The sequence below is a fragment of the Pezoporus occidentalis genome, unplaced genomic scaffold, assembly GCF_034315485.1.
Source record: "Pezoporus occidentalis ecotype Australia unplaced genomic scaffold, CSIRO_AGI_Poc_V1 ctg42, whole genome shotgun sequence".
NCBI lineage: Eukaryota > Metazoa > Chordata > Aves > Psittaciformes > Psittacidae > Pezoporus > Pezoporus occidentalis.
This window is the reverse complement of record NW_026915747.1, coordinates 5,283,744-5,308,427: the sequence shown is the minus strand read 5'-3', so window position 1 is coordinate 5,308,427 and position 24,684 is coordinate 5,283,744. Positions and strand designations below refer to the sequence as shown.

Sequence of the window (24,684 nt, the reverse complement as noted above, 5' to 3'; positions counted from 1 at the left end):
GATCCTTGCAGTACAGATGTGGGAAGGTCAAGCTCAGCACCCTCTTGTCCTGGATAAGCATTGTAAACTAATTGCTTTCAGATAATACCCAAATTAATACAGATCAGGCATTCCCCCTTCTTCTCCTTAAGACGATGTGTGTGCCACTCAAATAAGTTTGTTCCATCGGGCTTTGAATTCAGTGCTTGAATATCAAAATCCTTGGTCCCATAGATCTCTGCTAAAAGGAACTAATAACACTGATAATTCACACTTCTCACTATAGTTCCTTGAATACTATGTATATTTTCCAGGGGTCTCTATTTTGTCTGTGTAAATTCATATCATAGTACAAGACACATTTCTCAAGACAGACCCAATCTAATCTGTAATCATTTTATCACAGAGTGAAAGAAATGAGAAAAGCAGTTATTCCTTTAAAACTTTCCTTGTCACTTAACACGGGTCCCAGTTTCAAGCCATTTAGGAGATCCATTAAGCACCCGGGTTGCTCCTGTGCATGCATTAGTAACAGACTCGGTGTAATATGGAACAGGCTTGCTATATCATGGACACGTTTATGAAGATTGATAACAGTCAAGGTTCAGTATTAACTTTTATTGTCAAACAGGCTGCAGGAGAAACCGCCGAGTATTGCTTTGCCTTTGATTTGGGAAAAGGTTGCTGCATGAAAAAGACATCACAGAAAATAGCTCTGCTGGCAGGAGCATTATAAAATTGGGCTGTAAGTAGACCAAACAATAACTAGCTATAATTATGTTCATTATTGCCTCTCTCAGCTCTCTGGACCTTTGCTAGGGTGCTTGCACTCGCTGCCATGTTAGCTTTACAGTAGACTCACCTTTCCCACAAAGTGGGATGAGTGTGGTAAGATCCTGCCAGTCTGTGTAAGCAGCAACCCCAAAGGAGACCGGTTTTGTTTGTGGCATGGTACGAAAGAGGTCATTTAAATTTTACCTGCTTGTAGAAGTGATGCTAGGAGGAGAAGGAGGAACGACCTGTAGAAAAAACATGCTGTTTCTGTTACAATTTGCATCACTGGGGTATTTTTGCCCTACATTATTACTCTTTTCACGTCTTACTGTTCTCCTGTAAGGGTTATTTCAGGCTGTCTTCTATTTAGACCCCTTAAAAACAAAACCAAAGTTCCCAGCAGGATGTCAAGGATCCCCAGTTTCCATCTGCAAATGGCAAGAAGAATTAGTGTCTTTCTCTTAGCCTGGTGCCACCCTTTGTAAGGAGATGTGCCACAGCAGCAGAAAGTTAGCAGCAATTAGTAGTAAACCTCCAGTGAGAACCAGTTGAAATCAAGGGGCATGACCTAACTGTGAAAGATGTTAGTGGTTGATCTAAAGTTTGTCAAACTTGAGGTACTGTAACTTAAAAGCACCCTGCTACCAAACTACTGGAAGGTGTTAGCAAAAAGAAATAGCGACTTAAAAATCATAGGGGATAAGGTTATAAAACACCAAGCATCAGAATGACTTTCTTAGACCAGATTGAAGTTCCATTAAATAACCCAGTGTCTAATTAATGCTGCCAGAACACAGCAGCTGTGCAAGGAGAGACCTTCATAAGACCTTTGAGATTTAGGAATGATGTTTCCATACAATGTTTCCAACAAGTAAGCAATGATGGTTCCCTGCATTCAGGTCTGGGGTCCCCAATACAACAGGGACGTGGAGCTGTTGGAGCGAGTGCAGAGGAGGCCACGGAGATGCTGCAAGGGCTGGAGCAGCTCTGCTCTGGAGCCAGGCTGAGAGAGCTGGGCTGGGTCAGCCTGGAGAAGAGAAGGCTCCTGAAGGGGAGACCTGAGAGCAGCTCCAGTGCCTAAAGGGGCTGCAGGAAAGCCAGAGAGGGGCTTTGGACAAGGGCCTGTAGGGCCAGGCCAAGGGGAATGGCTTTAACCTGCCAGAGGGGAGACTGAGCTGAGCTCTTAGGCAGAAGCTCTTCCCTGTGAGGGTGCTGAGGCGCTGGCACAGGGTGCCCAGAGAAGCTGTGGCTGCCCCATCCCTGGCAGTGTTCAAGGCCAGGTTGGACACAGGGGCTTGGAGCAAGCTGCTCTAGTGGAAGGTGTCCCTGCCCGTGGCAGGGGTTTGGAACTGGGGGAGCTTCAAGGTCCCTTCCAACCCAAACTACTTCAGTATTCTGTGAATACCCTCTACCTTCTGTTGTTAAACTGCTTTCCAGGTACCATCATGTCTAGTATTAGTCTCAGGGAAACATCCATTAGCAGGCAGTGAAAAATTATTTAAAATAATGAAAAGTAATGAAAATAATGAAAAAAAAGCATCAGTATTGTGCTTTAGAACTCATCGCCAGGTTCAGTTCATTATCTGTTCATGGTGAACAGTGCATTTTCCCTAGTAGGATGCTAAGAGGGCGTTATGTTTTAATAGTTCCATAGCACGCTGTACAAGCACATTAAAACTAAGATACCAAGATATATTAGAGCAAGGTCCAGCACCAACTTATTATCAACATGTTTGCAGGGTGATTATGACTCTCTGTATGTGTTTGCTAACACATTGTTGTTGTTGCAGCCCAGCTGATTATATTGTATGGAAAGGGTGGCTCGCCACAGCAAGACCTGGGGAAGTGCACGGAGCCTTTGTAGCTTGTCAGGGTGAATCCAAGCCTTGTTTGTTAAATAACTTCATGCCCAAATGAAAAATAGGCATTTATTCTCCTCTCTCTTAAGATTGCAACCTTCAATTCCCTCAAGTAATCATCACCCAGAGGAGCAACGATGCTTGAAGTGTTTAACTGTTGATTGCTTTTTCTGTACGCTCCTTCCACTGATAATATCTTAGTTTTGTGGTCAGTAACAGGCTTTTGGGCCTCTTATGGCTGAAGAAAACAGTTAAACTTATATTGCTCTAGAGAGTAATATTTGGATAATAACGGGCCACGAGATAGCGTCTTGTGGTGCTTCACGCTGAGTGCAGTAGTTGACCTTTGCTATAGATGAGAAATCGCTCTTCTTATTAGAACACATTATATAGAACCTATATAAGGGAAAGCTGGGGTTTTAGTGCAGTAGGGTAAGGTGCTGTGAAGATTTTATTAGCACCGTTTTGGGATGACCATGTTACTCACGGGTTTACAAAGCCTGAAGTGAGTTGTATAGCTCTTGGGAAATAAGTGGCAGTAATAAATCTACAACATGGTGTGCTCCCGTGTGTTTGGTTTTTGCTGCACATTTGGGCTTTTGGCCCTTATTTAGGTCTTTTTGTGTGTGTGTCTGTGCTTTACACGCACAGGGAGGTAACAGTACATGGAAAATTAACATGGGGCAGGAATGAGGACTTGGGGGTGTTGGTTGATGAGAAGCTCCCCATGACCCGGCTTCAGTGTGCGCTTGAGCCCAGAGCCCCCCCGTGTGCTGGGCTGCACCCCCAGAGCGTGAGCAGCAGCTCAGGGAGGGGATCCTGCCCCTCTGCTGTGCTCTGGGGAGAACCCCCTGCAGTCCTGATCCAGCTCTGGGGCAGCAGCACAAGAGGGACGTGGAGCTGTTGGAGCGAGTGCAGAGGAGGCCATGGAGATGCTGCGAGGGCTGGAGCAGCTCTGCTCTGGAGCCAGGCTGAGAGAGCTGGGCTGGGTCAGCCTGGAGAAGAGAAGGCTCCTGAAGGGGAGACCTGAGAGCAGCTCCAGTGCCTAAAGGGGCTCCAGGAAAGCTGGAGAGGGGCTTTGGACAAGGGCCTGTAGGGACAGGCCAAGGGGAATGTCTTTAACCTGCCTGAGGGGAGACTGAGATGAGTTATTACTAAGTTCTTTTTCATTTAAAAATCAGAAATACTGCACTGTGTTTTTACATAGTATGTAATGCTCATTAATATAGCCAAGTAATCCTGAAACAGCAACGATTGCAAACCACTGCATCAGCCACTTCTATGACGAACGTCAGCCAAAGCATTAACTGTAGTTCCCAGGCACCCAGTCTACCTCATCGTGAGCTTTAGCTGCATTTAAAGAGAAGGGTTGATTCCCTTGCTGCTTGCTGCAGCCTAAATCTCCATAGTGCCAAAAAGCCCCCAGAAGTCCTAATGGTACGAAATGGCACCACCTGGTGTTGTTTGCCTCGATGATCTTTGGTCTACTCACGAACAGCTGAGCCAGTGGAACCTTGCCATTCTTCATTAAATAATTTTGAGGGCGGAGTAATGAGACAGAGCTCAAGTGATGCCACATGCAAACTCTAAAAATAATCTGTGATTTACATTAGGAGGCTCGCAATGCAAGTGTTGATATGCTGATCACGTAGGCATGGCAGCGGAGGGCTTTGCTCAGCTCATATGGAGCAGATTTGACTCTTGGGGTGGGTTTGGTTTGGGTTTTGTTCCGCTGGGTTGGACGGACTTATGTGTATCTGAGCTGATTGATCTTTGTCTCTCAGCTTGCCAAACTTGAGAACTGGCTTTGATCAGTGCAAGACCAATAAATTCTTTCTCTCTATATATAGAATCAGACTAGCTAGGGTTGGAAAGGACCTTAAGACCCTTTTAGTTCCAAGCCCTTTGCCCCTTGTCCTGTCAAGGACACCACACACTAGACCATGTCACCCAAGACTCCATCCAGCATGGCCTTGAACACTGCCAGGGATGGAGCATTCACCACCACTTCTCTGGGCAACCCATTCCAGTGCCTCACCACCCTCACACTAATGAATTTCTTCGTCATATCCAACCTAAATCTCTGCTATTTCAGTTTGAACCCATCGTCCCTTGTCCTATCACTCCAGTCCCTAATGAAGAGTCCCTCTCCAGCATCCTTGTAGCCCCCTTCAGACACTGGAAGCTGCTCTGAGGTCTCCACGCAGCTTCTCTTCTCCAGGCTCAACAGCCCCAATGTTCTCAGCCTGTCTGCATCTGGGAGGTGCCCCAGCCCCTCATCATCCTCATGGCTTCCTCTGGGTTCATTCCAACAGTTCCATGTCCTTCTTATGGGGAGGACACCAGCCTAAGAACTGCACACAGTGGAATCTCATGAGAGGAGAGTAGAGGGGCAGGATCACCTCCTCTGACCTGCTGGTCACCCTCCTTTTGATGCAGCCCAGGATACGGTTGGCATAGAGATACATTACATGGCTACAGTATATTCCATGTAGATTAAACTGCTCCTTCCAGGGTTTGTTCCGATTAAAGATTATAATTGCCATGTTATTTTCTCCCACTGTAGAGACATTCACGTCCCTCTTAGAAGTCTAAATTTCATATCATTATCTGTGATTATTTATTTTAGTATCCTGGCATTCAGTAAAAACTGTTCCTTAAGCTAAGTACAAAAAATGTGCATCCTAAATATGGGTAATTCCAACACGTTGTTCCCTTTGCAGCTGCAAGGACCAGCTGTGTGTAAGGTACATTTGTATAATAATATGTTGATGTACTTTGTATTTTAAGGGTTCCTTTGTTGTTTTTTTTTTCAGGGAGAGGGATTTTGTATACAAATAGTGCTTTGGGATAATAGAAGTCAATTCAGACCAATTTAAATCAAAGTATTCAATCTAATTTTGTCTGTAGGGGTTGATAGGAGTCTTGTATTCATTTGATGACTTGCTCATCAAGCTATTTGGAGTATAAGCAGTCACAGCATGTCAGCTCAGAGGTCCCCTTAGCTTATCGGGCAATGGCTAGGAGTGGGTATTTAGGAAACACTGTAAAATGGGGGAATTATGCAGTGATACCATTTTGCCTTCCAACAAGTGGTGGAGTGGGGCTTTCCTGAGCCAAACATTGTATTTTTGTTTAGAATCTCTTTGATGGACTTGTCACTATACAGTGACTCTTGTGTTACTGTGTAGTTATCTTTTGAACTTATGGTAACCCCAGTATCCTCTAGCAGTAAGTACCAGCTTTTCATAGGATTATAGGATGGTTTGAGGTGGAAGGGACATTAAAGCTCCTCCAGTTCCAACCCCTGCCACGGGCAGGGACACCTTCCCCTAGAGCAGCTTGCTCCAAGCCCCTGTGTCCAACCTGAACACTGCCAGGGATGGGGCAGCCACAGCTTCTCTGGGCACCCTGTGCTAGGGCCTCGCCGTGATTTTTTTCATGATGTGTTGTTTGGAAAGGATTGAATTATTCTGTCATTGTAAATACTTCTAGAAAAACCTCACTGGCTTAATCTCTTGCCATTGATAATTTCACAGATCCATCTCACGTTCACTTGCAGTTGTCTTTCAAGCCTGATGAGATCTAGTCCTAATATTATATCCTAAACATCTGAACATTTACCTTGGCAACTCCTTCATCAGTCTAATTAGGATTCACAACCAGAAAATCTTTTTTCTGGTTCTCATCCTAATGTCTTCCTGTTGTAAGTCCCAGCCCAACAAGGGATTTAAGAATGTGCATAACTTTACACATGCAAATGTGGAATTACTCACTCCTCGAAGTTCTGCTCGTATTTATGCGCTCTGCCAGATTTGAGGTTGTAAATTCTCTCTGTTAATCTTAGAGATGCTCTTTCCTCCCTGAATGCAATAAATAAGTTGTTGCAATACAGGGAATGATTTCCACTTTGCTTACACTACAAGCTGATATCCTGCCAATGTACCAGGTGGGAAATACTCACTACATAAACAAAAAGCATCTGTAAAGGTCAGTCATACTGTCTGCTGTGCTTTGTTGTTAAACCAGGCTTTTGTCCACCTATTGAACTTGACTTAGTACTCTTCAGACATAATTAAATGTCTGTCTTCAAGCAGAGTGTATGAATATGCTGGAATCTTTCCTCCTCATCTCCGTCCTTAAATTTCAAAGGTCAGAACGTTTGAAATAGGTTTTTATTTGAAGAAGCCTGGGGGAGAGATGAAATAAATGAGAGGATGACAAACATTTGCCAATGATTTTGTCAGTGCTGGGATTTTAGGCAAAAGAAGCTAAAAATAACAGGGGCAATATTGACACTGGACTTGATCTCTAGTAGCACAAAAGATACGTACAGCAGCAGGCGGAATAAGTTGTATTCCAACTTGTGCAGAAGACATTTATTTAGTATTACTACACGTGTTTAGCATTCTCAGCTGTAGAGCAGAAACAACTGTGGTTCTCGATCACCATTTCATCATAGATTCATTAGGCAAATTCTTTCCTTTACACCTTTTGCAGAAGTCACACTATGTACTCATGTGTAAATAAAAGCAAGAATCAACTCCACAGTACTTGATCTTTTGCTGGCAGCACTTCCCACACGGTAATTCTGAGGGCTCTGTGTGGGCACAGCTTGATTATGGACTGCTTCATAGCATCACTTGTAGATATTCAGAACTCAGATCTGCAGTATTAACTTCCAAATGATTTTTGAGAAGAACAGAACCATTTGGTTTGTGCTTTGCATGTTTCATAATGCGCTTTCAAGTCATCACCTACACTTCATGTGCGAAGACAATGTTTAAAAATAATTTAATAGAAGGAGTAAATTGATTTCAAACCTAAAAATACTGGTTGCAGCAGTAAGGACCTTCATTATCATATGCCCTTTTGTCCCACTATCTGTTTTGCAGCTCTTCTCTGTTCTATGAACAAGTCCTGCGTATTCACTCTGCAGTGATGCTGTTGGAAGTGGCTCTGTTTGGACGAGATACCCTTAAAAAAGGAATAACCCCCTCACCACCTTTTGTGTCAGGATGGAAAATACCACTGTCTTGCTGCTGCTCCAGACTTGTTGCTTACACTTCATCTTTGAGCTGACCTTCTCTTGAGGTCTTCTCAGCTAGGCTTATGTTTTGCTCTTGCTGACTCTATGTAAAGTATCTCAGACACAGCCTTTCTTGTCCATCTGCTTAGCTAAATCCATCACTACTCAGGCTACCAGTTACTGCAACATTCATTTTCGCTTTGAAATCTTGCCCTGATGATACCTGTTGAAAGCAGTGCTGTTTCCTACCCTGGATTCACATCATCTCCTTTCATCCTGCCACTGGCTTCCCCATCATTGTGATCCCGTGCAAGTCACACGTCTTCACTTTCGAAGCCACATATGTCCCATTTGTGCTTCCATGCTGCTTCTAATTCGCTGTTTATTTTCTCTCTGACCCGTGCGTGCTGCCCCCTTCTATCCCTCACTCATCCACTATTCAAACAAGCACCACGTTTCAGTGTCTCTCAGAAGGAATTTCTGCTAGACATAGACAACATTCATCGATTCGCTGCCCACAAAAGCCTCTAAAACTCCTCTTGGCTGCTCACAAAGCACTTGAAAACAACTAGGCTGTTGTTATACTTGGTGGGCTGCCTATCATAGAATTATTTAGGTTGGAAAAGATCTTTATATCATCAAGTGCAACCATTAATCCAGCAGCGCCAAGTCCACCACTAAGCCATGTCACTAACGGCCTCATCTGCACATCTTTGAAAGCCCTCCAGGGATGCTGACTCCACCACTTCCCTGGACAGCCTTTTCCAATGCTTGACAACCCTTTTGGTGAATACATTTTTTTCCCAATTCCCCATCTAAGCTTCCCCTGGCACAACTTGAGGCCTTTTCCTCTTGTCTGTTTTGTGATGGTGCAGATTGCCTCAGTTTCCTTTTGTTTCACCATCTGTTGGCCTCAATGTGTTGTTTCTTATCTTTGCGTGCATTATAAGCCCGTTGAGAACAGAATCATCCTCTTTTCTTTGTTTTGCTTTGCACGCTCCCTAGTGCAGTTGGAATCTGATCACATCAGGAGGAGTAAATAAAACAGGTCAAGACATCAGCTCCAGCACCCTCCTGTGCTGGTGCATTGGGTTTCATTGGTATCACATTCATGTATAGGGGTTTGTTTTGGAGCTAAGGCTTTCCAGCACATGCTGGGGACTATCCCCAGTTTGCTGGTTGGATTTGGATGTGCTGAGCTGCTTGTTTGGAAGGGAAAGCAAGATTTCATGCTGGAGGGTTGCAGGTTGTGCTGGACCCAGAGGATTATCTCTGCTGTGTTTTATTTAGTAGCACAGAAGTAGCCTCAGACGCCAAAGGTCACACAAATAAAACCAGATGCTTTTGATAGGTGTCAGCATTTTAATGAGGAATAAAATGAAGCCCTGGCTACTTCTGGGCATCTAATGGCACTGTTGTTTTTCTTTGCCTTGCATGCTATTTTATCTCCCCCCGTATTAAGTGACAATTGCCTCAAGTCCTGATCTGGTGGGATTATGCCAGATACCTGCACAGTTGGAAGCTCATCAGCGATTCAGATTCCTTCAGTCACAATGTCAGTTTTATCACAAAGCTTGTACAGCTTATCATGGTGATTTCCCTTTTCCTCTTTAGTAGACATTTTGTTTGAATGCCATGAAGGGGCTTCTTTCTCGGAGCCCCCAGGAGTACAATAAGCTATGCTCTTTGAGAGAGGCTACACGAGTACAAAGTTCCCTTCATTAAAGTTTCCCTTCGTGTTTTAGCATAGAATATTTCTCTTTAAAACACTCTCTCATTCTCTTTTGTGTCTTCATCTTCTTACCTTGATGAGGTTGCGGTGCATCAGCTTGATGGAAGAGGTGGGGGTGTTGCTCCCCGGAGGTTTTCTTCTAGCGCACACAAATACTCTGCCGGCATGCGAGGTGCTTGAGGAGCAGCTGGAAAAGGGGAAAGCAGATCAAGTAAACGTACTAAAACCCCATTGTTATCAGCGTGCCGTGTGGTGCAGGGTGCACATCAGACCACTGTTCATATTGGCTTCAGCCAAGAAAGGCATTTGAGCTTTCACGTGCGTTCATTCTGTAAGGTAGTCATTGAGTTGCACTGGAGATGGAGGCATGGCAGGGTTCCCTGGTTCACTCCTAGGTGTGTATTTGACCTTCGGTTTAGTTGTGAAATTCCTAAGAGAATAAATACATAGAATTGGGGGACAATTTCCCTGCCATATATCCCAAAACCACAGGTGTCTCTCTCAGGACATGGAATAGTTCAGGGAGGGGATGTCCTGCTTGAAGCAGGGTCAGCTCCGGGAGCAGACCAGGTTGCTTTATCCATTCAGGTATTTAAAACTTCATGTTTTCACTATAGATTCTATATAATGAATCTATGATTCTGTGATAATTACTGGTTTTGCACTGTTGACTTACAAGGTTTTTCTTTAAATAATGCTGTAAAATGACCCTTATTTATAGGAACTTCAGGGAAGTTCTCTGTTAGGTCGGTATTTCATTTCCCTTTTGAGGAGTTTCCTTGCTGTTGGCAGTTTCTGACCATCCATCTGAGAGTCCTGTCAGCCACCACCAAACAGAAATCAATCACAGACCCTTCGGTGGGGTTACCATAATGCACGATGCAACCTTCTTTCCTGAATGGGAGATCCTGCAGCGCGTGGTTTATGGCCATCTAATGTTAGACACTAATCTCATTTAGTGTTTTCCCAAAAGTGCAAATAGTGCATTAGGGTAACGTAACAAGCACAGCAGATCGATACGGAAACGGTGCTCTCCTTCAACAGCTTAATCCAAGAAAATGGACTTTGTTGACTTGAAGGAAGTGGCCCTGTTTGCATTGACCTGCATTGGGCCTGCAGTGCCTGGAAGGACAGGCAATGAGCTGAGAGCATGTCTTGAAAAATCACATCTAAAAAGTCATAGTATGAGAACAAGTAACTGTGGGGCAGGAGATGATGTGTCCTATAGGGAGCCGGTATGGTTGGCAGCATAAAGAGTCCATTGAAGCATTCAAATAAAGGATAATACGTGGACTTGGAACTGTCACTAATGGCATGGTTCAGGGAATAAAGCAATCAAAACAGCTTCTTAATGTGGGTTTGAGTACCCCTCTTGAAATGGCTTCAAATACATTTACTGAGTTTATATAGCAAAGTGTCCAGCAGCCCATTTCCTTCCCTCTTCACGTTTATAGAAAAAGTCACTTTAAAATGGCTTGTGAATAAAGGCACAGCTAGATGTTCCAAGTGTATTTTTTGTTAACTCATGGTCTATTCTATTGGTTTATCAATCCAGACCAGGCTCTCAGGCATTTAAAATGAGCTCTGGTTTAGCTGGACCTGAATCATCACCGCTGTGAGTCTTAACATCTACGGAGAGCGTACGTGGTGCTTCCTCTCGTGCTCCATCCCGATCCAGACCCCTCCGTAATCAGTGTGCAGCAGTTTATGGTCACACATTTTGATGCCTGACACTCTCTTGAAGCGCTTGCTGATATCAGCAGAGGGGGGGATTAAGGGAAAATCCTCATGCCTAAGACTCTACAGAAGTTGGATCAGAAAGTGCGTGAGCACCTGGGAATGCATTTGAATTCTGGTAGTCACAGACGTAGGGTAATGAATGAAAAGAGTAAGAGGGATGTTTTATATAGGTACACACTGTAAAATCAAGGTGACTTAACATTCCTTTTCCTTAGTACTACATCTTGAGTGATTGCCAAGGAGTCAGTCCCCCTAAGGAACATCATCGTGCTTTGCCTTTCACTGTCTTACTGTAGCAGAGATCTGCCTTGGCCAATCAGCAAAATGGGAAGGAGCAGAATATTCATCCAAGGATGCTGTGGCTGATGAGTCTCAGGGCTTTGTGCAACCTTATTGAGCTAAAAATAATGTGAGCTGGATGTTAAAGCAGCCACTGCCAGGCTTTCCTCGTAGGCTAAATGGGAAGATGTCGTTCACACACATAAAGAAGATGGTTGTTTTCAAGGCATAGGAACTGTAAATGGTTCTTTACATTTTCATGGAGTTTTTTCCTACTGTTGAAATATTTTATCTTTGATGTGAGAGGGGTTTAACTCTGATTTGAATGTCTCTCACAGAAATCAGAACCTTAAAAAGTATTTATAAAGTAAATGTCCTGTTAGCTTTAAATTTCAATTGACTTCTTGTCTCTGAAACACTTCACCACCCCCCTTCCTTTTGAGGTAGGGAAGTATTGATTCCCATTTTAATTCTGTGGCACTACCAGTGTGGATGACATTTTATGAATTAATGGAAATCACAAGATCTTTGTCCAAAAGAGACTGGATTTTACAAGGTAGACTAGAGAAGCTTCCCTTCCTTTGGCTTATGTTGCAGGCAGAAAGTGTACTGCACCAGCCAAAAAGATGGTAAAAGTAATAAATCCATAAAGAAAACAGACAAAATTCCTAAATAACTTGCACATCTGGTGTCAGGATTAGAATTGAGGTGATGGTGAGGAGGATGCACCAGAATTAGTGGCTGTTACTGGGTCAGCAAAAGTAGATGGTGAAATTAGCTGAAGATAGCAAGGTTTTTGTAGTCTCCAGGTCAGTCTAATGGGTGATTTCACTTCTGTACATGGGCCGTATTTAATAAGTAGCAACATGATGTAGTCATAGGGCTATAGAGGAATGAAGCTGTCCTGTGCTTCTGGGACTGTCTTAAAGGCAGGTGAGATCAGGTGTGCTTTGTCATTGCTTCAGTGTGTACTCATATGAAGTTGGATGTTAATTTTCTTTGCCAGCTGGAACCCGACTACTGCATCAGGAGGACACTTGTGGTCCTAATAGCGAGACTTCTGCAGCTCATGTTGATGTTTGCATCAGATCTCACCCACTTAAACCCAGCTGGCTCTAGAAACAGCCTTTCTTTATTGCTCTAAAGTGTTTTCCTTCGCTATTTAGTTCCCTTCTTTAAAAAAACAGCTAAAAGAGTTGCATCTTTCCAGAAATCCTTTTGAGGAGGAAACCAAAAGGCTGTTTTCTCTTTCCCCAGGAGATACCAGACTCATCCGATCTGCGCTGATCTGCAGGATAAGATCCTTCAGTGTTATCGACAGCACGCTCAGGAGACCCTGAGCTGCTCTGCCCTGGCTAGCCAGTACCTGCACTGTGTCAATCACGCCAAACAGGTGAGTTAGAGATACTGCCGCTGAAATAATGATGAGATGAAGAAGAGAGGAAGACTATGGGAATATCTGATTAGCCCTTCTTATGTGTTCCCAGTGTGTGTGTGCTCAGACTCAGTGGAGTCCAGGTTCAATGTATTTAAATGCTGGGTTTCCATCTCTTCCCTTGGGAAGCTATTGTGTAGTGGAGTAGCTGTCACTGTTGGCATAATTTTCCCAGTATCTGCAGATTTAGCAGTAAAAAAAACTGGGATTAAACTACATGGTGCCACTTGGCACAAGTATGACAAAGGGATGTCTCAAACTAGATTGCTCAGCAGTTGGAAGTCTTGATTTCTTTCATGTTGATGACACTTTTTAGGTAAGATACGAAGAAGGAATTCTTCTCTGTGAGGGTGCTGAGGCGCTGGCACAGGGTGCCCAGAGAAGCTGTGGCTGCCCCATCCCTGGCAGTGTTCAAGGGCAGGTTGGACACAGGGGCTTGGAGCAAGCTGCTCTAGTGGAAGGGGTCCCTGCCCGTGGCCGGGGTTGGAACTGGGTGAGCTTTAAGGTCCCTTCCCACCCAAACCACTCTCATTCTGTGATTCTGTGTAGGAGACAATGGTTGCGTGGCAGTGCTAAAGCTGTTCCTTAGCCCACAGTGGTTAATACATTTCTGCAGTGCTATTACTGTTAGTTCTTTGTTTATACAGTCAGTGAGCTCCTTTTTGCACAGGCAGCCTGGCTGCATTGGCAGTCTGCAAGACAAATTCAGCTCCCAGCTGTAGCGTGGTTGTTCTCTGAACACTGCAGGATGAGGACAATTTGTCTGGCTGTCTGGGCAGCTCTGAAATCACTTTATGATACTAAATTTTGCTATCATTAGTGGGAAACTTAGAGGATCCATGTGATGACAAATAAAAGTCACCCTGTCCTTTCAAAGCCATTTTCTTCAATATATCCTTTGTCAGTACATCCTCCTGCCCACTTGTTTATGCTCCTGAGCTCCTTCATTTATAGAATCAGAGAATCAGAGAATGGATTTGGTTGGAAAGGACCTTAAGATCATCCAGTTCCAACCCCCCTGCCACAGGCAGGGACACCTCATCCTAGACCATGTAACGCAAGGCTCTGTCCAACCTGGCCTTGAACACTGCCAGGGATGGGACAGCCACAGCTTCTCTGGGCACCCTGTGCCAGCGCCTCAGCACCCTCAGGGAAGAGCTTCTGCCTTATCTCCAACCTGAACTTCCCCTGTTTCAGTTTGAACCCATCACCCCTTGTCCTATCACTCCAGTCCCTGATGAAGAGTCCCTCTCCAGCATCCTTGTAGCCCCCTTCAGACACTGGAAGCTGCTCTGAGGTCTCCACGCAGCTTCTCTTCTCCAGGCTCAACAGCCCCAATGTTCTCAGCCTGTCCTCAGAAACTCTCCAGCCTCCCACATCTCCCTGCTCATGGAACTCTTTCCTGCTCTCCTAGCCTGAGGCTGTCTTTCAGAAAGCTACAGACCCTTTGTATTAAGTTTGGAACGATGGTTGAGCCATGCTTAGATGCCCAGGCATGAGAAGTCCAACCAGCTTTGTCAAGGTGCCATCCTTGAGCCGTGGCTCCAGCTGGAAAATCTTGTTCATCCCCTTCTTCCCTACACTGTGCAGTTCTTCATGACCTTTTGAACTGGATTCTTTTCCTTGAAATTGAATCTATTCCATTCATTCCTATGACAAGGGATTACTGGTGTCTAATTTATTTCGTAAGTTTTCCTTTTGTGTGATTTTTGTATTCCAGAATCCAGTTTCAAGATACGTGTCCATGGGTGGGTTTGAGCCATCATAGATAGATGACCTGTGAATAATACTAGGTTCTTACGAAGTGGACTAGATTTACACCGTGGCTTCCATCATCTGGAATGCTAATTTATTGTATTTATAATTTGTATTATTCTTTCAAGTAACTGAAAAAAAATCAGCTTAATTGCATTACGTGTTTAAGCTATAACTGCAATTTGTATCTGATAGAAATTCCTTCAGAAGACTGTGATGAGGATGAATTAATTCATGTTCAGAAGGTGCAGGAAAAGGAAACTGCATAAATACGAGTGTTGGGTTTTTGAACCCTTTTAAACACCTTTTTTTTTGTTGAAGATCTTCAACCAAACCTGTCAAGTAGTTAAAAGTGTTCCCTAAATATTTATTCTTCTCTTTCACACATGCTTCAGGATTAGAATTCAGAGAGGTTTCTCTCTTAGGGATAACAGAGAAAGAGAAGCCTTTTATGGTGGATACATTTGCAAGCAGGAGCAATTGCTTTTCATCATGAGCATCAGTCTTTTCTAGCTCATCCTCCGTGTGTCGCAGCTGTAATTGTAGTTATTGTTACTCACTGATTGCCCAGAAGTCCAGACCAAATAATTGCTAGATGCTGTTCGAAACTGCCTCAAAATTACCTTCTCTGTGTGCTTGGTTGGAAGTGGGAGAAATAGCAGAGCCAGGAATGAAAAAGTTAACTGACACTGCCTACAAGAAACAAAGGGAGAAGAAAATTTGCTAGAGGGAATAGACCAAGATATTGCAAAGCAAATAAGTTAACTAATCCGATTTCCTGGCGCTGAGTCTGGGCACTTGTGCTCAGGCTGAGCACATTCTGTGCCTTTCATAAATTGAATTTATTGACTCCCCTTTCTTTCCTATCTTGCTTATAATTATCTCACCCTCTCTTCTGTATGCTCCTTATTTCTCATCCTGTCGGTAATCTCATGTCTCTATCTGTCCTTTTCTCCCCTTGTTAGAAAAGCCCAGAGAGTTGTTAATTCAGAGGAGTGTGACACATTGTTGTATCTTTGCTTGAGATCTTTTCCCAAAGTCATGAGAAGCCAGTGAGATAAATTAAACTCCATTATTAATGTTTGAGTTTTATTCTAATAGTAATGGAGAGAAAAACTTACCTAATGGAGCCATTAAGGGGAAGATATTAGGGTTGTCTGTGGCATAGATTTGTGCTCCCGCTGCTGAAGTAACTCCAGATTCAGTCACTGCACTAACACAGACCATCCAGTGGCATTTTAATCACTTATCCTGGTCTGCTGCCCACTGATAGGGACAAGGTGGCTGTTAAAATGCCATTTTTCTTTCCTCATTTTATTTTTCCCTGGGCTACATGGACTCCAAATTCATATATGGAAACACAACTAGTCTATACCTTAATGAAGTCTGAGCAATGGTTTCCTATTAGACCTCTGAATTCCAGAGGGATGCAAGTCTCTGCAGGCAAGTGAGATTTGAAAGTACTTCAAAGAATGATACCAACAGCTTCTGGTGTTTGACAGCTACAAAATGTTATTCCTCAGCCTGTTCAGCATTGTTTCAGCCATCATTGTGATTTGTAGGATGGAGTGGTCCTTAATCATGCATCCTACTCAGAATAAAACCATTATTTTAACCTTCTCCTCCAGTATTTTTTCCTAGAGACCATCTTCTACTCTAATAGAGCAATATGTGAAATCAGAGCAGCTGAAAAAACTGAACTGCAATGCAATGAAAAGGCTTTGTCTTTAATGGCCAGCACCCTGTGCCAGCGCCTCACCACCCTCACAGTAAAGAACTTCTTCCTTACATCCAACCTGAACTTAGAATCATAGAATCTTTTAGGTTGGAAAAGACCTTTAAGGTCACCGACTCCAACCATTAACCCAGCATTGCCCAGTCCATCACTAAACCACGTCCCTGAGTGCCACACAGAATCGTAGGATCAGAGGCTGATAGAATGGGTTGGGTTGGAAGGGACCTTAAAGCTGGTCCTAGGCTCCGTTTCCTCTTCACAAAACACAAATGGCAGGTCAGTTCCAGCAGTAGCCTTCTTTCCATGAGCACCTCTCCCTGGGTTTAGGTGTCTAGACAGTGACCATTTCTGATATGGCAGGACAAACTATGCCAAGAAGCTGTGAAGTTCAGCAGGGAAGAGGCTCTGGGTTTCTGAGGCCTTAAAGACCACTTGTCCCACTGCCTTCTCTTCCACACGGCTTTCACAAACCAGCATCTTCCAAGCTCCCAGCTGTACATCCTGTCTTGGCATTACCCAAAACACAACATGACAGTGGCTGGAGGTGTTGCAAGGAAGAGCCTTCGTCATGAAACATCCTGCCCTCATCATCAATCTGCTTGGGTGCCATTACGTCAGGGAGAGTTGAGTGCATGTCCCTGAAGGGTCTGTAAGCAACCACAGCACCAACAGGGAAGATGAGTTAGTGAAAGATGTGTTAGTGAACTGCAGCAGGATGCCCTGCCTGGGGTGGAAGCATTCCTGAAGAGCACAGACATTATCCCTGCACAGCAAGCATCCCTGCTTGCAGTGCACTGATTGGAGTGATGCACAGACAAGAATGCAACTGCCAAAGCCACAGCACAGTTATACTTTATGTGCTGTGGGCTGGTTTATTTCAAGTGTCCTGGGACAAAAGCAAAAGCAGCACTGCTCCACCACCCTACCTCCTGTGTGACAAAGAGCACAAGAAGCAGCTGTGACCTCTCCTCCCCTCACAGGCTGCAGTCATGCTGCTGTATTCCAGATGCTTCACTCTGCTCCGGGAAGAAAGCACTTCTGATACAAGATGAGCAGAAACCTCTTCTCTGGAGTCAGGCTCAGTACATGCAACATCTTAGAATCATAGAATGGTTTGGGTTGGAAAGGACCTTGAGATCATCCAGTTCCAACCCCCCTGCCATGGGCAGGGACACCTCACACTAAAACCATCTCACCCAAGGCTTTGTCCAATCTGATCCCGAACACCGCCAGCGATGGAGCATTCACAGCTTCCTTGGGCAACCCATTCCAGTGCCTCAGCACCCTCACAGTAAAGAACTTCTTCCATATATCCAGTCTAAACTACCCCTGTTCAAGTTTTAACCCATTACCCCTTGTCCTGTCACTGCAGTCCCTAATGAAGAGTCCCTCCCCAGCATCCCTGTAGGCCCCCTTCAGATACTGGAAGGCTGCTATGAGGTCTCCAGGCAGTCTTCTCTTCTCCAGGTCTTCCCCTGTTTCAGTTTGAACCCATCACCCCTTGTCCTATCACTGCAGTCCCTGATGAAGAGTCCCTCTCCAGCATCCTTTGTAGGCCCCCTTCAGATACTGGAAGCTGCTCTGACATCTCCATGCAGCACTGCCTTTATTGAAGGAAGTTTATTATGGAAGAGTCAGACCAGGTTCCCTTCATTGGTGTTGTGAAAAAACACAAGGAAAATGTTTAAAATACATTAAGTTCTTATGTGATCAGGAGTCAGCAAAGAACACTAAAAAAACCCAAACATGTAGAGAAAACCAAAGCCCTGGAAGACTCCCATTTGTCTGAAGATCAAATTTTGTGGGGAGAAATATGTGTGTGATGAACAAATCCCTGTGATTTCTTTCCTTAGGATACTAAATAAAAGTAACACAATTTTACTCAGATCTTTGGGGAATTTCCTACCTTAACTTCTGCAGTGTTAAATTTATGTAAAGTTAATATTCAACCCAGTGATGGCTTCGAGCAAGTTCTGTAATAGCACTGCACAAAGAGTAAAGGTAAAGTAGCCTTCATCAGTTTTACTGCAATCTCCATGGGGATGCTGTCAAACTGAGCTTGGAGATTTTGTTAACTAATACAAGTTTCCCTTATTTTTCTCTGTAATGGCACCTGGGGAGCATAAAACCAGCTCCTTCCATTCTGTCAGCATGTACTTCTCCTCCGTGGATTCTGGGGAATGTTGTGATCACAAGGACATTCACCATCTTTTCATGTGCACGCTTCCCTGCTCCTTGGCACACCTCTTCATCCTTGTAGAAACACTCCTTGATCTACTTGAATGGTTCACTGGGTTATTTTTAGTAGTACTGGGAGGATTTGGTTGAAGACATACCTGAGAACAGGCTTTTTAGTCCCTTTATTTCTCATTTTCCTAAATCCTAACTTCTGTGACACTGACAATTCAGTCCAGGCTGGCAAGACTGTGCCCTGTCTCACCAGATACTGATGCTCAAATACCCCGATCAGCCTTTTTAGGTCTCCTGTAAGACTTCAAGGTTTACATTTGTGTTTGCTCCTGACATTAGCAAATCCCTTCCTACCCTTTCTTGTAAGGAGACTCTTACGTCTTCCCCATTTTATGGATTTTGTAGGGAGAACAATAGATTGCTGAAGCAGCTCTGCTCTGGAGCCAGGCTGAGGGAGCTGGGCTGGGTCAGCCTGGAGAAGAGAAGGCTCCTGAAGGGGAGACCTTAGAGCAGCTCCAGTGCCTAAAGGGGCTGCAGGAAAGCTGGAGAGGGGCTTGGGACAAGGGCCTGTAGGGCCAGGCCAAGGGGAATGGCTTTAACCTGCCAGAGGGGAGACTGAGCTGAGCTCTTAGGCAGAAGCTCTTCCCTGTGAGGGTGCTGAGGCGCTGGCACAGGGTGCCCAGAGAAGCTGTGGCTGCCCCATCCCTGGCAGTGTTCAAGGCCAGGTTGGACACAGGGGCTTGGAGCAAGCTGCTCTAGTGGAAGGTGTCCCTGCCCGTGGCAGGGGTTGGAGCTGGATGAGCTTTAAGGTCCCTTCAGCACAAATCAGTCTGAGATTCTCTGATTCTATGCTGATTGCCTCAGTCAATGTCACAGTCCTCTAGTGAGCATAGATTGCCCCCAGCATGCTTTTACTGCTTAGCTTGTCAGTGTCCTGTTAAATCTCGCTGCCTGTTCTCCTTACTGATCTAGACAAGCAGTATCCATACCTGTGCCCCATTCTGCAGACCCTTTATTTCTAGATCATGGCAGTAGGGAGCTCTTAGTAGAGCCTTACATATTGTCCTTGCAAGTCTGCATGTTCATAGTAGAGGCCAGGGCCTCTCTGGAGTCAAGACCTTAATGGCAGAGCTGTCTGGTGTGGCAGGAAGAATAACTCTTGGACCACTTGTCAGATCTTTACTTTAGCTCTTGGTGGCTGATTGTGCATGGGAGGGAGGTGATGAATGAAGGACAAGGTCAGTGCAACATGTTCAGACTATTGAGCTTCTGGGTATGACTCAGAACACAGGAAGGAGGTAGGCAGGGGGGATACTTAGCGTTCTATGACTTCAGGGTATATTTCCTTGAGTATGTAATTGCTGGGAATGGGATTTATCTTATTGTAAGGTCAGGGGTTTTAATTTCCTTAATAGCCAATAGCACTAGAGCCATGACAGCATTAGGATGTATGAAGAGGAATCATTACTGCAACTCTGCAAGTCTCCAAATGGCTGGCTTGTGGATTCCTCAGATAGCTTCATTCTGCTCCCATGACTCGTCTCTGTGATGATGTGTGTGTTGACAGTGTTTCTTTTTCTGCATTTTTATTTAAGCAATTGCAAATCCTAAGTAGGAATTGTAGCCAAACTTCAGGGAGTCTCTGGAATAAGTCTGAGTTACTGAAATACGTGTTTCTCCCTCTCTCTTCCCCCTTCCCTGACCATTTTCTTAGCAGAGCATGCTTGGGAGAGGAGGATAAAGGCATTGTCCAAATCAAGCACAAGACCATCAACTAATTTCAGCAGAAGAGCATTTTTTACCCCGAGAATGATATGACAGCCCATTTACAGGGCAGGCCAATAAAGAGAAGAACTGGAAGAGCCATTTCAAGAGCAGCAGCCATCACGGCTCAATCAGTGTGACCATTTGAAAAGCCAAGACCTGTATCTTATTGCATCAGAAATCACAGAGCCGAAGATACTGTTCAGTCTTAGTAAAATCCACTTAGTGGTGATTGAAGGAAGGAAAAGAAAAGAACCTTTCACCGACCTGAGAAAGGGGAAATATCCTACAAATGCTGCTATTTCATTGTAGAATCTCCTCTAAAACTGCCTGTCATAGGCACAGGTATGTAACACTTGGTGTGCCGGGATGTGCTGGCACTTTGTGAGCAGGTCAGCCCCTGCTCCTCACTGTACAGCCTGTTTTCCTTACCATGTGTCATGACTTAAATTGTGCTTTAACTTATTTCACAAATCATGTCACTAAATGAAGTCTCTCTCCGGGCCTTCTGCTGGAATGATGTTAATGATCCAACACTTAAGATGTATCATGGCCTTTATTTACATGAAATGATTCTGTTGTGCTCCTCGGTCCTATCAAGTACTGACGAATATGCCTCACTCTGTACCAACAATAAATGTATTTTATGCACAAGATTGATGGTTCAGTCTGTCTCTCTTTCCATTCCTCAGGGGCGGATGGTGTTCCCTCTGCTGTGTCAATCATGTTTCACCAGCAGATGTTATTGACAAAGCTTTAGAGCATAGAACTTCTCTGCATAACCAACCTCGGTTTCAGGAACAGGACTGACATAGAACTGTTTTCCATCACAGCATCCTAAAAGGATCCCACGTGATGGTGTGCTGTGATTCATGCACCACAAGTTTCCTTCCTTGAGAAGTGAATGAAAGGGCATGGAGTGCCTAAACCTGCAAAGCATCTTCACGCAAGTACCCAGTGTGATTTAACTGGGTTTGTTCAGACACCAACTGCTGCGTTCATCTTACCCAGCAACCTTAGGAAAGATTTGATCTGCAATAGTAACAGCATCAGTGTCAAATAAGCAATGTGCCTTCTCCTAGTTATTTACCTCTTCTGTGTCTTTAATTGGCCATGTTGAACTGCATCCCACTATGCAACTGTGAGTGCACCTGTGGATCTCATTTAGGCTGTGTTCACAATATTGCCACTGACTCTTCTATTCTCTTTATCAAGATGCTTTCTGAGCACTGTTTAATTAAGGATTATTTTTTATTCCCATGAGAAGAAGCAACAGTAATATCAGGTGGAGAGGAAGATCCTGGAGTTCAGCGTCAGGTGCCAGGTAAACTGCTTGAGAGAAATAATAAGGACACAAGCAACGTGTTTACATGGTGGCTTGCTGTAATGTTTACAAATCAGCTAACTCACAAATTCTCCTTCATAATGTTCTCTTTTGTAACAGAGAGCCAAGGAGTTGGCAGATCCATCCTTGCCAGCCTCAGAATTGGCAGCACAATGCAGCACAGAGGAAAAGCAGATGTTTTTAAGGCCAGATGACTCTAAAATCAAGAGAAGAGCTATGTCGGGAGGGAAGGTCTGTGTTACTGCCAAATGTTTATTGGTTTCCCATCCTGACAGCCTTGAGCAATGAGAGTCAGTCTTGCTTTCTTTGTTCCAGCTATGTTTTGGGCTTCATTTGAGATGTTGTGTTCTTTAAACGTCTTCTGTATCATAAATGGTAGCATCTCTGGCATGTGCTGCTTGAGCTTGGGGGGGGCTGATTGCAACAAACAGGGTATAGACTTTAAAACTGTCCCTGTTGTGGACATCTTTTGCCTTTAAAGTAGAGCAGCAGCTCTGAATAGACTGGAGCTGAGGAACAATTCCTTCCCCAGAGGGTGCTCAGGCATTGGAACAGGCTGCCCAGGGCAGGGCTGCAGTCACCGTCCCTGCAAGTGTTCACACAGCGTGGAGACGAGGCCTCAGTGCCATGGGGCAGTGGTGGCCTTGGCAGGGCTGGGGAATGGCTGGACTGGATGAGCTTAAAGGGCTTTTCCAACCCAATTGATTCTGTGATTCTGTGAATATTTCTGGGATGAGGTTCTGCTTGCCACCTCTTCCACCTTTCCCATCCCCTCCTTCTGAGTACCTGCAGCCTTGTCCCTTCATCAGTCTTTGACTTCTTTCTTCTTGCTGGTCTGGACTTCAAGCAGGACACTGTTCTTTGGAAACAGACTTGAGAGGTGATGTTGGACACTTCTGTTCAAGGAAGCACTAGGTCTGCCTAAAAGAGACATTTGGACAAGGGCCTGTAGGGCCAGGCCAAGGGGAATGGCTTTAACCTGCCAGAGGGGAGACTGAGATGAGCTCTTAGGCAGAAGCTCTTCCCTGTGAGGGTGCTGAGGTGCTGGCACAGGGTGCCCAGAGAAGCTGTGGCTGCCCCATCCCTGGCAGTGTTCAAGGCCAGGTTGGACACAGGGGCTTGGAGCAAGCTGCTCTAGTGGAAGGTGTCCCTGCTGTGGCAGGGGTTGGAGCTGGAGGAGCTTTAAGGTCCCCTGAAACCTAAACCATTCTATGATTCATTTGCCATCTTGTGTTTGCAACTGGACTGATGATATTTTAAAGCAACTGTAAAATAAGCAAGTTTCATAGAACCTGAAGAAACACAGGCAGGAGGAGAGTCTGCTGATGGTTTATGGTACTGGGGGAGAAGGAGAAAAAATGCTGGTTCTAGCCTGTCCTGGACAATGTTCTTCCTCTTCCAGCCAAGGCTTAACCTTGTAGCTGCATTTCAGGACTGAAAAGCTTTGAAGTTTCCCATTTCCCTCTTTTTCTTTAGAATGGAAAACCTATGGGGAGGTCTCCCTCCTCCTCACAACCAACCAGATCTAAGATTGCTCCCTGCCACACTGAGAATTGGAACTCATCTTAATGGATGGTGTTCTCAGAAGGGATGATAGGGGATGTGTCCTCTTAGGACAATAGATGATGGCATGACACTGGTGGGGAATCATTTCAGGTGTTGCAGTTGGTCATTGACAAGCTCTGATCAGCTGTAACCAAAGGGCGATTTCACGTAGGGTTTTAAAAGCAACAGCCGAATTGGGACAGCTAAATCAAAGCTTTTCATTGTTCTTCACTCAGGGTCTGTGGAACAAACCACAGGGCTTTCACTGGTGTCAAAATAATCACTGCCATCCTAACTCTCCTGTAATTTAGACTCTTTCAAATGGGAGACTTCCTTTTCTCTGGAGTTGTGTGTGTCTGGGGCAGGTCACCTTGCATAGCTGCGATGGGGTTTTTTCCCTTATTGGGATACCCCAACATTACAGTTTTAAGCAGGTATTTGGAATTGGCTTTACAATGAAGATGACGATGGTTTGGGATGTATTTACCGCTCAGATGGTCACTGCTTTGGTCTCTTCTAGATCCTGTGCCCCTTCTGAGAGATTCTGAAGAGGTGAATAGGGTTTCAGGTGGACTCGGATGGAGTTACATGACATCTCTCAAGCTAAAGAAAGAAGTGATAGGAAAGGGGGCCTGGCCCTTTCCTATCCTTTCTGTTTTCATTTCCTAAGTAACAGAAATTCTAGACAATATTCTTGTCTACAAACAGCTGCAGGGTCTTCCCCTCACCTGCACATGCTGGTTGGGTTTGGGCAAACTGAGTATTTCTAGTGTTAGCTTTATATGCGTGTTTCTGCTCCGAGCAGCTGGAGATCCCTGACCCAAAACACGGTTCATCACACACACTGGGTATGGCCAGGACAGAGGAAGGCAGCCTTGCTTCCCAAATAGCAGGGAGAGAGAAAGCAGAGGGGTGCTGAGAGAGCCCAGTGTGCAGAGAGAGCAAGAGAGGGCGTGCTCAAGGTGGGCTTCCATCCTGCAGGCATGCAGGGAGCCAGAACACAGAACCCTCTGTGTTCTGGCTCCCACATCTCTCCATATGAAATCCTCCACAGGTCATGATCAGCATTAATGAAACCATTCGTGTTCATGCTTTAAAAACAAGGATTTTTCCTTAAAGAACTGGGGGCTGTTCAGTTCTGGGGCAGCAGCACAAGAGGGACGTGGAGCTGTTGGAGCGAGTGCAGAGGAGGCCATGGAGATGCTGCGAGGGCTGGAGCAGCTCTGCTCTGGAGCCAGGCTGAGAGAGCTGGGCTGGGGCAGCCTGGAGAAGAGAAGGCTCCTGAAGGGGAGACCTGAGAGCAGCTCCAGTGCCTAAAGGGGCTGCAGGAAAGCTGGAGAGGGGCTTGGGACAAGGGCCTGTAGGGCCAGGCCAAGGGGAATGGCTTTAACCTGCCAGAGGGGAGACTGAGATGAGCTCTTAGGCAGAAGCTCTTCCCTGTGAGGTGCTGAGGCGCTGGCCCAGGGTGCCCAGAGAAGCTGTGGCTGTCCCATCCCTGGCAGTGTTGAAGGCCAGGTTGGACC

The 24,684-nt window shown here is 45.0% G+C and overlaps 1 protein-coding gene and 1 long non-coding RNA gene across 3 annotated transcripts in view; one reads left to right on the top strand and one right to left on the bottom strand.

Moving 5' to 3' along the window:
• CHCHD3 (coiled-coil-helix-coiled-coil-helix domain containing 3) overlaps positions 1 to 20,927 on the top strand; it is a 161,383-nt gene extending 140,456 nt beyond the window's left edge. Inside the window, exons 7-8 of one of the 2 annotated variants that reach the window (XM_062634264.1) lie at positions 12,650 to 12,785; positions 20,225 to 20,927. In XM_062634264.1, the coding sequence (XP_062490248.1) occupies positions 12,650 to 12,785; positions 20,225 to 20,248 (160 nt within the window). In that variant the 3' untranslated portion in view covers positions 20,249 to 20,927. Of the gene's footprint in view, positions 1 to 12,649; positions 12,786 to 20,221 lie in introns of both variants that reach the window. The other variant, XM_062634263.1, reaches the window with a different exon arrangement.
• LOC134171747 (uncharacterized) overlaps positions 1 to 24,684 on the bottom strand; it is a 369,803-nt gene that overhangs the window by 118,785 nt on the left and 226,334 nt on the right. The window lies entirely within an intron of this gene.